Source organism: Aotus nancymaae, unplaced genomic scaffold (genome assembly GCF_030222135.1).
Source record: "Aotus nancymaae isolate 86718 unplaced genomic scaffold, 86718_ANA_hifiasm-v0.15.2.pri h1tg000011l, whole genome shotgun sequence".
NCBI lineage: Eukaryota > Metazoa > Chordata > Mammalia > Primates > Aotidae > Aotus > Aotus nancymaae.
The window spans coordinates 51676985-51693957 of record NW_026988422.1 but is presented as its reverse complement, the minus strand read 5'-3'; the positions used below and the strand labels follow the sequence as shown (position 1 = coordinate 51693957).

At 37.5% G+C, this 16973-nt stretch overlaps 2 protein-coding genes across 12 annotated transcripts in view; one reads left to right on the top strand and one right to left on the bottom strand.

Annotated features, from left to right (window-relative positions):
- Nucleotides 1-16973, bottom strand: part of RAD51B (RAD51 paralog B) — a 769161-nt gene that overhangs the window by 748250 nt on the left and 3938 nt on the right. For all 11 annotated transcript variants that reach the window (XR_001105026.2, XR_010342068.1, XM_021675056.2 and 8 more), the window contains exons 2-4: nt 16766-16851; nt 15150-15263; nt 10222-10338 (exon numbers count right to left, since the gene is read on the bottom strand). Coding sequence is in view for 9 of the 11 variants with exons in the window: in XM_021675056.2 (XP_021530731.1) it covers nt 10222-10338; nt 15150-15263; nt 16766-16849 (315 nt within the window). In the remaining 2 variants the exon portion in view is untranslated. The remainder of the gene's footprint in view (nt 1-10221; nt 10339-15149; nt 15264-16765; nt 16852-16973) is intronic.
- On the top strand, nt 1463-1822 carry LOC105707250 (ATP synthase subunit f, mitochondrial-like). Its single transcript, XM_064374483.1, has one exon. The coding sequence runs from the start codon at nt 1475-1477 to the stop codon at nt 1739-1741; it is 267 nt and encodes an 88-aa protein (XP_064230553.1). The 5' UTR covers nt 1463-1474; the 3' UTR covers nt 1742-1822.

Genomic DNA, 16973 nt, shown 5'->3' with positions numbered 1-16973 from the left:
AATAAGAAAAAAAGAGAGAGAGAAAAGATCCAAATAAACACAATCAGAAATGACAAAGGTGACATTCTACCGACCCCACAGAAATACAAAAAACCCTCAAAAAACTACTACAAACAGCACTATGTACACAAACTAGAAAACCTGGAAGAAATGGATAAAGTCCCGGAAACATACAACCTCCCAAGATTTAACAAGAAAGAAATTAAACTAATGAACAGACCAATAATGTGGTCCAAAACTGAATGAGTAACAAAAAGTCTACCAACCAGAAAAATCCCAGGACCAGACACATTCACAGCCTAATTCTACCAGATGTATAACGAAGAGCTTATACCATTCCTACTGACAATGTTCCAAAAAACTGAGGAAGAGGGTCTCCTCCATAACTCATTCTATAAGACCAGTATCAGCCTGACACCAAAACCTGGCAGAGATACAATGTAAAAGAAAGCATCAGGCCAATATCTCTGATGAACATGGATGCAAAAATTTGTAAGAAAATGTTAGCAAACTGAATCCGGCAACACATCAAAAAGTTCATACATTTTGATTAAGTAAGCTTTATTCTTGGGATACAGGGCAAGTTCAACACATGCAAATCAATAAATGTTACTCACACCATAAACAGATTTAAAGCAAAAACCATACGATCACCTCCACAGACACAGAAAAAGCTTTCAACATAATCCAACATCCCTTCCTGATAAAAACCCTCAACAGACTAGACATCAAAATGAACATACCTCCAAATAATAAGACTCATGTATGACAAACGCACAGCCAACATCATTCTAAACAGACAAAAGTTGGAAGAACTAGAACAAGACAAGGATGCCCAGTCTCACCACTCCTATTCAACATAGAATGGAAAGTCCTAGCCAGAGCAATCAGGCAAGAGAAAGAAATAAGGCTGAGCGTGGTAGCACGTGCCTATAATCCTGGAATTTTGGATGGCCTAGACAGGCAGATCACTTGAGGTTAGAAGTTCAAGACCAGCTTGGCCAAAATAGTGACATGCCATCTCTATTAAAAATATAAAAATTAGCTGGGAGTGGTGGTGCACGCTTATAGTCCCAGCTACTTGGGAGGCTGAGGCAAGGGAATCACTTGAACCCAAGAGGTGAAGGTTGCAGTGAACCAGCATCAAAATAGAAAAAGTAAAATCATCTCTCTTCACTGATAATATGATTCTATACCTAGAAAACCCTAAAGACTGCTCCAAAAGGCTCCCAGAACTGATAAAATGACTTTAGTAAAGTTTCAGGCTATAAAATCAATCCACAAAAATCAATAGCTTTCCTACACCAATAACATTCAAGCTGAGAGCCAAGTCAAGAATATATCTCATTTACAATAGCCACACACAAAAATAAAATATCTAGGAATACATCTAACCAAGGAGGTGAAAGATCTCTGGACTACAAAACACTGCTGCAAGAAATCATAGATGGACAGCGGACACCAGTGCTCCAAGATGGCGTCAGTCGTACCATTGAAGGACAAGAAACTTCTGGAGGTCAGACTAGGAGAGCTGCCAAGCTGGATCTTGATGCGGGACTTCAGCCCTAGTGGCATTGTCGGAGCATTTCAAAGAGGTTACTACTGGTACTATAACAAATATATTAACGTGAAGAAGGGGAGCATCGCAGGGATTACCATGGTGCTGGCATGCTACATAGTCTTCAACTACACCTTTTCCTACAAGGAGCTCAAGCACGAACAGCGATGCAAGTACCACTGAAGAAGACAAGCTCTGCACTCCCCTCCATGACCTTCTTGGCTTGAGCCCCTCCATAAGGAACAGTCTTGATTATTGCTGAATCCTTTCATATCCTAATGGAATTAACCTCCAAATAAAAGATGACTGGTAGGTGTAAAAAATAAAATAAAATAAAATAATAAAAATTAAAAATTAAAAAAAAAAGAAATCATAGATGATACAAACAAATGAAAAACCATTCCATACTCATGGATTTGACGAATCAACACCATTAAAATGGCCATACTGCCCAAAGCAATCTACAGATTCAAACTACCAATGTCATTTTTCACAGAATTAGAAAAAACTATTCTAACATTCACATGGAAAGTTAGAGAATGAAAAGTAAAAGCAATCCTCAGCAAAGAGAACAAAGCCAGAGGCATCACATTACCTGACTTCAAACTACAGTAACCAAAACAGCATGGTACTGGTATAAAAACAGACACATTGCTTAATGGAACAGAATAGAGAACTCAGAAATGAAACCACACACTTAACAACCATCTGATCTTTGACAAAGTCAACAAAAATAAGAAATGGGGAAAGGACTCCCTATTCAATAAATGCTGCTGGGATTACCAGCTAGCCATATGCAGAAGAATTAAACTGGACCCCTACCTTTCACCATACACAAAAATTAACTCAAGATGGATCAACAATTTAAACGTAAGGCCCAAACTATAAAAATTCTAGAAGAAAACAAGGAAAATCGATTCTAGATATCAGCCTTGGCAAATAATTAATGGCTAAGACCTCCAAAACAACTGTAAAAAAAACAAAAATTAACAAGTGGGACCTAATTAAAGAGCTTCTGCACAGCAAAAGAAAATATCAACAGAGTAAACAGATACCCTACAGAATAGTAGAAAATATTCACTGTTAGGTCCCCCAAAGATGGCAGCACTGTTGTCAAGCCATTATGAACTCTGTAACCCACACATACGCCTCCAGATGGCTTCCTGGCACCTGAAAGTCTGAAACAATAATACCACAAAGAAGGACAACGGGTTCCAGTTCCAGCTGACTGATCAACCCACTGAGTAAACACCAACCAACCTTGAGCTGTAACTTTCCACTCATTGCCCCGGCCTATAAAGCCTGCTCTGCCCCCCACCTCCACACTAACTCCCTTTTCAGACTCAGCCAGGGTGAATAAACAGCCTTGTTACTCACACAAAGCCTGTTTGGGTGGCCTCTTCAATCAGATGAGCGCTTAACATTCACAAATTAAGAATGTGACAAAGGTCTAATATCCAGAATCTATACGGAACTTAAACAAATCAACAAGCAAAAACAACCCCATTAAAAGTGGGCAAAGGACATGAACAGACAAGAAATAAGAAAAAAAGAAAAGGACATGAACAGATACTTCTCAAAAAAAGATAGACATGTGGCCATCGAATATATGAAAAAATGTTCAACATCCCTAATCATTAGAGAAATGCAAATCAAAACCACAATGAGATACCATCTCACACGAGCCAGAATGGCTATTATTAAAAAGTCAGGGCCGGGTGTGGTGGCTCACGCCTATAATCCCAGCACTTTGGGAGGCCGAGACAGGTGGATCACGAGGTCAAGAGATCGAGACCATCCTGGTCAACAAGGTGAAACCCCATCTCTACTAAAAAATACAAAAATTAGCTGGGCATGGTGGCACACACCTGTAGTCCCAGCTACTCAGGAGGCTGAGGCAGGAGAATTGCTTGAACCCAGGAGGCAGAGGTTGTGGTGAGCCGAGATCACGCCATTGCACTCCAGCCTGGGTAACAAGAGTGAAATTCTGTCTCAAAAAAAAAAATTTTTTTTAATAAATAAAATAAAATAAAAAAATAAAAAGTCAAAATATCCAGGAACAGTGATTCATACCTATAATCTCAGCAATTTTGGAGGCTGAGGCAGGTAGATCACCTGAGGCGAGGAGTTCAAGATCAGCCTGGTCAACATGGTGAAACCCCATCTCTACTAAAAAATACAAAACAATTAGCCAGGCATAGTGGTGCACACCTGTAATCCCAGCTACTCAGGAAGCTGAAGCAAAAGAATCACTTGAACCTAGGAGGTGGAGGCTGCAGTGAGTTAAGAGTGCCACTGCCCTCCAGCCTGGGCAACAGAGTGAGACTGTCTCAAAAAAAAAAGTAAAAAAAAAAAAAAGATGTTGACAAGGCTGCAGAGAAAAGGGAATGTGTATACACTGTAGGTGTGAATGTAAATTACTTCAACCACTGTGCAAAGGAGTTTGGAGATCTCTCAAAGAACTTAAAACAGATCTACCATTTGACCCAGCAATCTGATTGCTGGGTATATATCCAGAGGAAAATAAATCACTCTACCAAAAAGACATACGCACTTTTTTCTTTTTTTTTTGAGATGGAATTTCGCTCCTGTTACCCAGGCTGGAGTGCAATGGTGCGATCTTGGCTCACCTCAACCTCCGCCTCCTGGGTTCAGGCAATTCTCCTGCCTCAGCCTCCTGAGTAGCTGGGATTACAGGCACGCGCCACCATGCCCAGCTAATTTTTGTATTTTTAGTAGAGATGGGGTTTCACCATGTTGACCAGGATGGTCTCAATCTCTTGACCTCATGATCCACCCGCCTCGGCCTCCCAAAGTGCTGGGATTACAGGCGTGAGCCACCTCGCCCGGCCCCGACATACGCACTTCTATGTTCACTGCCACGCTATTCACGATAGCAAAGACATGGAATCACCCTAAGTGCCCACTCATGGTAGAGTGAATAAAGGAAATGTGGTAAATATATACCATGGAATACTATACAGCCATAAAAACAAAATCATGTCCTTTGCAGCAACATGAATGCAGCTCTTGGTCATTATCCTAAGTGAATTAACACAGGAACAGAAAACCAAAGACTGCATGTTCTCACTTTTAAGTGGGAGCTAAACACTGGGTATATATGAACACAAAGATGGGAACAATCAACAGTGGGGTATTAGAAGGAGGAAGAAGGGGGAAAAGGCTAAAAAAACTACCTATTGGGGACTATGTTCAGTACCTGAGGGATGGCATAAATCGTACCCAAAACCTCAGCATCACGCAATACACCAATGTAACAAACCTGTACATATACCCTCTGAACCTAAAATAGAGCACCCAATTATTAGAGAATAATCATTCTTTTCAAGCACACGTGCAACATTTATCAAAGTTGATCACATATTCAACCTTAAAAGATGTCTCAGGAAACTTCAAAGAATCAATACCATGCAAAGTTATCTGACAAAAATGCAATTAGGTTATGATGTAATTAAAATTAAAAGAAATTTTTTAAAATTAAATAATTTAGATATTTTAAAATTCCAAATAACTCATGGGTCAAAGAAGCAGTTGTGATGGAAATGTTTAAATACTTTTGGGTACAGAATGAAAATGGAAATACTAGATATCAAAAAAGAATGCTTCAAGAAAAATTCACAATCTTAAAAGGTCAGAGCAAAAAGTAGAAAAACTGAAAATTAATAGATTAAATGTCCAATTTAAGAAGTTAGAAAAAATAATAATCCCACGAAAAGTTAAATAAAAGGAGATTAATAAAAGAATAGCAGAAATAAAGGAAGAAGACAAAGAAGTAATTGAGAGGACCAACAAAGAACAACAGCAAAATGCAGAGTTGTTTAAAAAGATGTCAAATCTCTGACAAGATTTTTTTAAAAGAGAGGAAGAAATAAAACAAAAACCACATGTAAAACCAGATTTAAGAGCTGTGAGAATATAATGAATAATTTTATTATAATAAATTTAAAAACATAAAGAAAATAGATAAATTCTTAAAAGTCTCATTCACTGAAACTACCCAAGAAGAAATAGAAAACCTGAGTGGCCCTATAATCATTAAAGGAATTGAATTTTTTAAACTCTTCTCAGAAGGAAAAATACCAAGATCAGACAATTTTTCAGTCAAGGTCTACCAAATCTTCAAGGAACAAATAATTCCCATCATATGCAAACTGTTGCAGAATATTAAAAAAAAAGAGATATTCCATAATCCACTCTACCGAACTAGTATAAGACAGATTCTAATTCAGACAAAGACACTACTAAAAGGAAAATTACAGCTCAATATCCATCCTAAATATTGAAAAATCTTAAATATTAGCAAACTGAATCCAAAACAGTTTATTTAAAAAAAGATAATATATCATGACCAAGTTGAATTTGTCCCAAAAATGCAATAGTAGTTCAACATCAGAAAAATCTATTAAATGTTACTCACCACATTATTAGACCAAAGAAGAAAAATAACATAATCATTTCAATCAATGCAGAAAAAAAGCTTTTGATAAAATTTAACACCAAATTAGTATTTTGGCTAGGAAATGAAGGAAAGTTCTTTATTTCTGATCAAGGATATCTACCAAATACTTACAGCAAACATCATAGGTTTTTTTGGTTTTGTTTTGTTTTTATCTAGAAATAATTTTTAACTTACAGGAAAATGGTATTAATAAAAACAGAAGGCCAGGCACAGTTGCTCACACCTGTAATCCCAACATTTTGGGAGGCCAGGGCAGAGGGGATCATTTAGGGCCAGGAGTTCAAGACCAGTCTCGGCAACATAGCAAGCCCTCATCTCTACAAAAGATTTTAAAAATTAGCCAGGCATCGTAGTGCACACCTGTAGTCTTAGCTACTTTGGAGGTTGAGGAAGGAGGATCACTTGAGCCCAGGAGTTTGAAGCTGCAGTAAGCTATGGTTGTGCCACTGCACTCCAGCCTAGGTGACACAGCTAAACCGTGTATCTTTTTAAATTCAAAAATAAAAATAAAAACAGAATACAGAATATATGTTTTCTTTTCCCACATTCACCCACTGTTAATACTTTGCCCCATTTGCTTTATCATTTGCTTGCTTTCTCTTACTTCTACATGTGTGTATGTGCATGTGCATGTATGAAACGCAGTATGAAATCAGCATGTCAATCTACACTTCAATTTTTATTGAAGCACTATTCACAGTAGCCAAGACATGGAATTAACCTAAGGGTCCATCAACAGACAAATGGACAAAGAATATGTAGTATATACACACAATGGAGTACTATTCAGCCATAAAAAAGAATGAGATTCTGTCATCTGCGACAACATGGATAGAACAGAAAGTCATTATTTTGAGTAAAATGTCAGACACAGAAAGACAAACACTGTATGTTCTCACTCATATGCAGAAGCTAAAAAAGTTGATCTCATAGAAGTGGAGAGTAGAATAGTGGTTACTGGAAGCTGAGATGGTAGATGTTAGAGGAAGATAGCCAAAGGTTGGTTAGCAGATACAAAATTATAGCAAGATAGGAGGAGTAAGTCTTAGTTTTCTATAGCACTATAGGGGAACTATAATTTACAACAATTTATTGCATATTTTTAAATAGCTAGAAGAAGGGCTTTTGAATGTTCCCAATACACACACACAAAAAAAATAGTAAGTATTGGCCGGGCAGGGTGGCTCACGCCTGTAATCCTAGCACTTTGGGAGGCTGAGGTGGGCAGATAACAAGGTCAAGAGATCAACATCATCCTGGCCAACATGATGAAACCCCATCTCTACTAAAATACAAAAATTAGCTGGGCATGGTGGTGTGTACCTATTGTCCCAGATACTCGGGAGGCTGAGGCAGAATTGCTTGAACCTGGGAGGCAGAGGTTGCCGTGAGCCGAGATCGCGCCACTGCACTCCAGTCTGGCACCTGGCAACAGAGCAAGACTCTGTCTCAAAATAAAAAAGGTAAGTATCTGAGGTGATGGATATGCCAATTACCCTGACTCGATCATTATACATTGTATACATGTATCAAAATATCACACTGTACCCCATAAATCTATACAATTATCATGTCAATTAAAAATTGTAATAAAAGCAAAAAAAAAAAAAAAAAAACCTTTGTTTGAAGATAAACTGATATACTCCCTATACTCAGTTGAAAAACAAAAACAAAAAAGACTGAAGAGGCTACTTGTAGCTAGAACAGAAAGGAGAGAACTTGCCCCTACTAAGGAGTCAGAGTATTTATATTCCTATTCCAAATCAGCCAATTAGATAACAACGAAACACCTAAAAGGCTTGTAACTTGTTTGGATTTTTAAAAATAATTAATAAAAGCTAAGTGAAAAAGTATTGAAACTATTCTAAAACTTAAAAAAAATGCTTAAAAAGAATTTCAGAGTTAATCTTCCCTAAGTTCAATGGTTTTGCTATTTAAATAAGTAAGTTTATAACTGTAGATCACTATTGTAATAAACTTTATTTAAGCAAGTGGAACTTCGGCCCAAAAAGTTTGTGTAAAATAGTATGATTCTGGCACCACCTGGTGGCAGTATATTCCAAAAGCAGAGAGAGAGAGAGAGAGAGAGAGAGAGAGAGAGAGAGAGAGAGAGTGTGTGTGTGTGTGTGTGTGTGTGTGTGTGTATTTTTATTAATAACAAATTCACTCATTTATTTACCAACTATTTAATAGGCATCCACTAGGCATAGCTCATATAAACCTTTAAATCTCTCTTGGAAGACAGGAAATAAAATAAGGTATTTTATTTTTAGATAAAATACCTTATTTTAAAATACCCTGTTTTAGATACTATAAGGTATAGTAGGGTCCCTATCTCCAAGGAAAAAAAATCTACAGTTAAAGTATGACTATCAGAATGCAAGAAAAGAATCTGTTCTTATTTTGAAGTTTCCTGAAAGTATTTATGCCCCTAGAACTTTCAAGCAAGAAGTCCTCAAGAGTGTACTGATAAACATATTCTATCAAGTCACCACATTGTAAGCAGTTTTCAAGGAAAATAACTGCAGTGGTTTTAAAATGTCCTCAAATTCTTGACACTTCTTCAAAAGGTTGGCCAGGCGTAGTGGCTCATGCCTGTAATCCCAGCACTTTGGGAGGCCCAGATGGGTGGATTACCTGAGGTCAGGAGTTTAAGCCCAGCCTGGACAATAGGGTGAAACCCCATCTCTAGTAAAAATACAAAAATTAGCCAGGTGTGGTGATGCATGCCTGCAATACCAGCTACTCACTTGAACCCAGGAGGCAGAGGTTGCAGTGAGCCAGGGTTGTGCCACTGCACTCCAATCTGGGTAACAGAGGGAGACTTTCTCTCAACAACAAAAAAAGTAGAGGCTAATTTCCCTTTCCCTAAATGTAGGCTTGACTTGATGACTCACTTCTAATGATGCAAAGTGGCAGAAGCAGTGGTGTGTAACTTCCAAAGCTAGGTTGCCGAAGATATCACCACTTCCATCTTGCCTTCTTTGAGACCACTCCCCTGGGGGAAGTCAGCCATCATGTCATAACGCTCAAGCAGCCTGTGCAGAGCCTACCTGGGGAGGCACTGAGCCCTCCTGCCAACCACCAGTACCCATCTGCCAGTCACATAAGTGAGCCCCCTCAGAAACAGATCCTACAGCCCCAGCCAAGCTTCAGATGACTGCATCCCTCACCAACACTGCTTGAGCTAAGCCACTCCCAAAGACACTAAGAAATAATCAAGCACAGTCCTTGGCACAGAGTTAGTCCTTGGCACAATATTTATTATTTTAAGCCACTTAGTTTTGGCATAATTTGTTATGCAACAGTATCAACCAATCCAATAACCTATCACTTCCTAAAAGAAATTTAATCTATAACAGAAAGTAAAACTAGCTCACTTTAGTTTAATACTGTAATTTTTCTATATGTTACTAAAATTTCAAATTGTCCTTCCTAATTTATAAGGAGTTATCCTTTTTTAATTCCCCCAATTGTTTCATAATATTATTTCATAATATTTACCACTTCCTTTTTTTTGTGACAGGGTCTTCCTCTGTCACCCAGGCTGGAGTGCAGTGGTGTGACCATGGCTCACTCCAGCCTCGACCTCCCTGGCTCAAGTTCAGCCTCCTGAATAGCTAGGACCATAAGCATGTACCACCACATGTGACTAAATGGGTTTTGTTTGTTTTTTGGTTTTTTTTTTGGTAAACGCAGGATCTTGCCTTGTTGCTCAAAGTGCTGGGATTATAGGCATGATATAATCATATAATATATAATGTTATTTATGTGTGCATATTACATATATGACATGTATATGTATTACATATATGTGGCATGTGAATATGTGTACATACAACATAAATATATGCATGCATGTATATATGTATATATAACATATATACGAATTATATATAAACATATATATAAACACACACAGCAATATTTATCACTTTCTAAGTTAATTCAAAGAAACAGCAACCTAAGTAGATTTTAATCAGTCAGGAAGGATTTTTTTTTTAACATCTCTGTTTGCAGAGCAACCACACTAAGTACTGAGTGAAGAACCATATCCTTGAAGTGCTTATAATTTAATTCAGATTACTGTTCAAGAAATAATTTATGTTTTTTAACTAAACTTTTTCCCTGGCTCTGAAGATCATAGGTCAATGAAAGAAGGTATGAAAAATTTTTCCTTTACCTCTGTGAGGGATCCACAAGCCACACCACCATGCAGGGCTTCATCCAAAGCAGAAAGCGTGGTAGATAAGAATGCTGGTGAGAAATCAGCAGACCTTTGTGCTTTTAACCCATAAGCCTGAACAAGAAAATGATTAAGTTTTATTCAACTTCTATACACATTCAAAAACATAAACCAACTCTAATTCTCTAAATTTTAGCAACTTTAACCCTAATTCATCCTTTTCCCTTCTATTATTTGTTCAACAAATATTTACTCTGTGCCAAGGACTGTGCTAGATTATGGGGATATGACATAACAGAAAGCGACCTTGCCCTCACAGTCTTATGAAGTCTGTGGGGACTATGAAATTAGGATTAGAAACCAGGCAATTACACCAGCATTAAAAAGAGATATTGTAATAGGGAAAGTATAACTGATATGGATTTTGGAAACTTAATGGAATTTCTGGGTGCCTGTGCTAAAATCTGAAACAGCTGTTCGGTAAGCAAAGGAAATGTGACTATTCCTGCCAAAGAGGACAGAATATACAAAGAAAGGTCAAGAAGCAAGAAAGGATACAGAGACTAACAAAAACTACAAAACATACAGTTCATTTAGAATGATTGAAAGATGGAGTGTGGGTGTAGCACAGCAAGCAATGAGGCTAGAGAAGCACGGGCCTAACCATGAACAGCTCTGCTGAAGATGCAAAAAGGAGTGACATGATCAAATTATCATTCAAACTCGGGTTTGTTTATGAAGAATAGTGTGAAGGAAGGTGTGGTAGGTTGGAAAATGACACCCCACCCCCACCCCAGAATATCCAAATCAAATCTCTAGACCCTGCCTGTGAATATTACCTTATTTGCAAAATGGGTGTTTGCAGATGTGATTAAGTTAAACACTTTAAGATGAAGGAATAATCCTGGATTATCCAGGTGGACCCTAAATACCCTTACTTATAAGAGAGACGCAGAGGGAATTCAATACACACAGGAAAAGGTTACGTGAAGATGGAATAGAGAGAGAAACAGCTACAAGCCAAGGAATGCTAATGGCCACTAAAAGCTGGAAGAGGTAAGGAACTGATAATCCCCTAGAACCTCTGGAGAGAATGCAGCTCTGCCTACACCTTAATTTTGAACCTCTGAACTCCAAAACTGTAAGAGAATAAATTTGTGTTGTCTGAAGCCAACTAGTGTATGATGGTTTATGTTAGAACTGCCACAGGAAACTATAATTTTGAAATTATAATTTCAAAGAGATACTCAGATTCATTTGTGAAGAACAGCTTAAAGCTGGGAGATCTGTCAGGAAGACATTACAATCATTCCAAAGAAAAATAATAGTAGCCAGAAGAAGGTAATAGTAGTGGGGATAAAAACTTTTGGTACTAGCGACTATATCTAAAGCCAGGTACACAGTACAACAGTCCCCGCTTAGCCACGGTTTCACTTCCCATGTTTCAGTTACCCATGGTCAACCATGATCTGAAAATATTAAATGGATAATTCCAGAAATAAACAATTCATAAGTTTTAAATTGCACACTGTTCTGAGTAGCACGGTGAAATCTCACATTATCCCACCTGGATGTGAATCATCCCTTTGCCAAGTATATACACACTGCAGACACTCCCTGTCCCTTAGTTAGTAGCCATCTCAGTTATCAGATCCAAAAAACATGGTATATATATAGTTTGGTACTATCCAAAATTTCAGACATCCACTGAGGGTCTTGAAACATATTCCCTGCAAACAAGGGGAGAAACACTACATATCTGAAGTTTTTCCAATATAATAAAATTCTGAAATTCTCCTTTTGTTTGTTCAGGACAGAGTCTTACTCTGTCACCCAGGCTAGAGTGCAGTGGTGTGATCTCAGCTCACTTCAACCTCCACTTCCCAGGTTCAAGCAATTCTCCTGCTTCAGCCTCTCAAGTAGCTGGGATTAGAGGCACCTGCCACCACGCCCTGCTAATTTTTGTATTTGTAGTAGAGACGAGGTTTCGCCACATTGGCCAGGCTTATCTCAAACTCCTGGCCTCAAGTGATCTGCCCACCTTGGCCTCCCAAAGTGCTGGGACTACAGGTGTGAGCCACTGCACCTGGCCTGAAATTCTCCTTTCTTATCCTTTCTGTTTGTACATAAGACATGATACAAAGGACTTTGGTGATTTTATTTGTTGGTTTTGATTGTTCTGATGTATTTAGAACTACAAAATTTAATACTCTATAAGGAAAGTTGTTTTTTAAATTATTTGATTGTTCTGATGTATTTAGAACTACAAAATTTAATACTCTATAAGGAAAGTTGTTTTTTAAATTATTTTGTTAATCTTCTGGGATATATATATATATATATATTTATATATACCCAAAGGAATATGAATCATTCTATTATAAAGATACATGCACACATATATTCATTGCAGCATTATTCACAAGAGCAAAGACATGAAATCAACCCAAATGCCCATCAATGATAGACTGAATAAATAAAATAAAATGTGATACATATACACAATGGACTACTATGAGGCCATAAAAAGGAATGAGATTATGTCCTTTGCAGGGACATAGATGGAGCTGGAAGCCATTATCCTCAGCATACTAATACAGGAGCAGAAAACAAAACACTGTGTGTTCTCACTTATAAGTAGGAGCTGAACAATGAAAACACATGGACACATGGAAGGGAACACACACTGGGGCCTGTCAAAGGTTGCAGGGGGTAAGGAGAGCATTAGGAAGAATAGCTAACGGATACTGGGCTTAATACCTAGGTAATAGGATGATCTGCACAGCAAACCACCATGGCACACATTTACCTATGTAACAAACCCGCACATCCTGCACATATACCCTGGAACTTACAATACATGTTTAAGAAAAAAAAAAACACCGAAGCCAATGTTTAAGGCAGGGATGAAATATAAGGAATGCTACAAGAATGAACGTAAACCATATGAGAAAGATGGCTTCTTGAATTGTATTTGAAATTGTATTAAGATGGCAGCTGAAGGTAGTGATGGAAGTAGAAATTAAAGTTGAATTTTGGGACCATGATCTCTTATTTAATTACTTAACTGGAAATATGCCACGCATATTGACCAATTACAATGACAGATGACAAATTAAAGGTTTTTCTGGTGCTTTACAACCTTCAAAATAGTAACAAGTTAATTTGAATCTAGTCACAGAATTGTTGCATAGTATTTTAACTTCTGTTTTCTCCCATAAAACAAAGAAAACTATTCAAAGCAATGAAATCAATGATAAAGCTAAGACTAGTGCCAATTTCTATCTCCAATTCTGATTCTCCTTCTGACTACCCTGTCTTTCAGATAGTTTCCTCAGATTACAAGTTAAATCTGAACAAAAGAAAATATCTGTTGATCAGCTTGGCACAGTGGCTCATGCCTGTAATCCCAGCAGTTGGGGAGGCCGAGGCAGGAGGATCACTTGAGCTCATCAGTTCAAGAACAGTCTAGGATACATGGTGAAACCCCATCTCTACAAAAAAACCCAAAACTTAGTTGGGCACGGTGGTGTGCACCTGTAGACCCCACTACTCGGGAGGCTGACGTGGGAGGATGGCTTCAGCCCAGGAGGTGGAGGTTACAGTAAGCCAAGATCACACCACTACACTTCAGTCAGAGCAATAGAGCCAGACCTCATCTCGAAAAAAAAAAAAAGAAACTATTTGTTGTTCAAATATATGTTTATCGTTTTCAGAAGTTTCAAATGACACTAACATTACTTCCTTCTCCCCTTCTTCAGAGAATTGTACTTCATTGTTTGGTGTTCAGTAAATTTCAATATAAGGTAGTAAGGTAAGTAATTTACAGTCCACATAAATAAATACATTTGCAAAGCACTGAACATAATTTTAGGAATATCTTACTGTGGGAAAACAAGGTATTTTCTATCATGCTCCAAGTCTACATTTTGAAAAGCTACAGTCATGACACAGAAAGTCTGAAAAAATGTATGATTCGATGAGGGCTTTTGTAAAAGACTTCAAATTTCTTAAGAATAAAGAGTAAATATTTAATTATCTTTTATTCAATCAACTAGCAAGTATAAGTACAATTATGTGTACTTTATAATCTACAGCAAGTGATGATGGTAAAGGTCACTATATCAAAGAAAGGGGCATTCTAAAATTAAGAATATATTACACAGGAGGCTGAGGCAGGAGAATTGCCTGAACCCAGGAGGCGGAGGTTGTGGTGAGCCGAGATCATGCCATTGCACTCCAGCCTGGGTAACAAGAGCAAAACTCTGTCTCAAAAAAAAAAAAAAAAAAAAAGAATATATTACAATTTAACTATGAGGCCCTCAAATACTACCTAATCAATTAGATAAAAGTGTCCTTTTGAACTACTGCTATTGGCTGCAAAAAAAATAAAAACTTTCTGTTGCTCCCTAATTCCAAAATTTAGGAATTGTCTTCCACGAGCTTATAAATTACATAAATTTTTCCACATATAGGCTAGGTGTGGTGGTTCAACCTGTAATCCCAGCACTTTGGGAGGGCAAGGCAAGCAGATTACTTGAGGTCAGAAGTTTGAGACCAACCTAGCCAACAAGGTAGAAACCTCATCTCTACTAAAAATGAAAAAATTTGCTGGGTGTGGTAGCACCATGCCTGTAATCCCAGCTACTTGGGAGCCTGAGGCAGGAGAATCGCGTGAACCCGGGAGGCAAAGGCTGCAATGAGCCAAGATCATGCAACTGCACTCCAGCCTGGGCAACAGAGTGAGACCCCATATCAAAAAAGAAAAAAATTTTCACATGTATTTTCCTTAGAGAACTAACTTCTAAGGTAGGAAATATTTTTTAGGTACTCATCTCTATTTCTGCATGTGCCTCATTCCTAAAAAAAAAGTTTAATGAGATGAGAAATCATTCATAATAAAATCATAATAAAATATACTATACCGTTTGCATCTTTGGGGCACAGGCCCTGCTGACCATACACAGAAGTTCATGGACACCTCTATAACTCAGACCAGTCACCTTCATAAGCTCCAGTGGGGAAAGACATAAAAAGTCCTAAAGAAACATAAAGAGAATATTTTAAACATATATGTGTAACAAAGATATTAGAGTTAAAAGGAAAACTTCAATTGATACTGCTCATGTAGACAAAAGTGTAATTTATTGCAGATCAAAGATTTATGCATTCATTATAGTATTTTCCCCAAAAATATGCCTTAACTAAAAGTTATAATGACACAGACTTATTTTCTAATTATCCTGTTTAGTTGGTATACACCAGAGGATACACCAAATAACATCACATAGCAGTAGTATCCAATCCAGGTGTATATGAGCACTACACTATGCCAAAAAGAATTTGGGTACAAATATACGCCCAGAAAGTGTCAGGTTGAAAGAGTTTCTTTCTAAGCTAGAAGTTCACTCAGAGATAATGTTTCGTAAGTGAAAAAGAATGAAACTGACTATAGGATGAAATATCAAATTTCATACTTTTTAAGAATATTTCTGAATATAAACATGCAAATAATTAAATGTGTAACAAAGGAACCAAAGATATCTTTAACACAGAAAGTAATTCAAAAAAAAAAGTTGCAGAATGCTCTGTGAAAATGTCTTATTAAGGATAAAATCAGGCTGGGTACAGTGGCTCATGTCCGTAACCCTAGCACTTTGGGAGACTAAGGCAGGCAGATCACTTGAGATCAGGAATTTGAGATCAGCCTGGCCAATATGGTGAAACCCTATTTCTACTAAAAATATGAAAATTAGCTGGATGTGGTGGCACACGCCTATAATCCCAGCTACTCAGGAGGTTGAAGCAGGAGAATCACTTGAATCTGGGAGGCAGAGGTTGCAGTGAGCCAAGACGGCACCACTGGACTCTAGCCTGGACAACAGAGCAAGACACTGACTCAAAAACCAACCAACCAACAAACAAAAGGATAAGATCCTAAGATAAAACCTTAAATCTAGCCAGGTACAGTGGTGTATGCCTATAATCCTAGCTACTTGGGAGTTGAGGCCAGAGGATTGCTTAAGTCCAGGAGTTTGAGATCAGCCTGGGCAACATGAGAACCTAGTCTCAAAAAAATACAAACAACCAAAACCCTTAAATCTTATTTACCCTGCTAAGGAGGATTTGCTTCACTACCTTGCAAGGTCTTCTCTATACATTTCTCATGCTTCATCAATAAGAAAATGATCTAACTATTAATTTATATTGCTTTTATAAAAGAAAGGATACATTTTAAATAGTATCTCCTCATTTGAGTTCTATTTCTCATATAACTACAAATAAACAGCAAAGGTGTACTTCACCTTATGCCATGACCACTCTCCCCTCAAAATGCAAAAATACTAAATTTGGGTAAATGAAGTCACAATTGGAAATGTACCCAAGGAGACTTGATATTTACAATTAGCCTATGGAAAAGCACCATCATTTATGTTGTTTTCGTAAGCCTACATTCTCACATTTCAAGTTTAAGAGGTATTAAGGTATAAAGTTAATTTGTGCATAAAACTTCTCAATGGAAATTTTAAATAGAATTTACCTGACAGGTAAGAATCTGATGTCTACTCAGACGGTCACACAGCTCTTGTGATAAACCCACTCGTTTTAGTTTCTTGCTGCCCATGCCTCCAGATCCAGCAAAGAAAAGAAGAACCATGAAAAAACATCAGAATATAACATAAGTGATAGTGAATAGGCTATCCAAAACAAAATTTAAAATTCCTCAAGTTTTTCCATATGCAAAATGA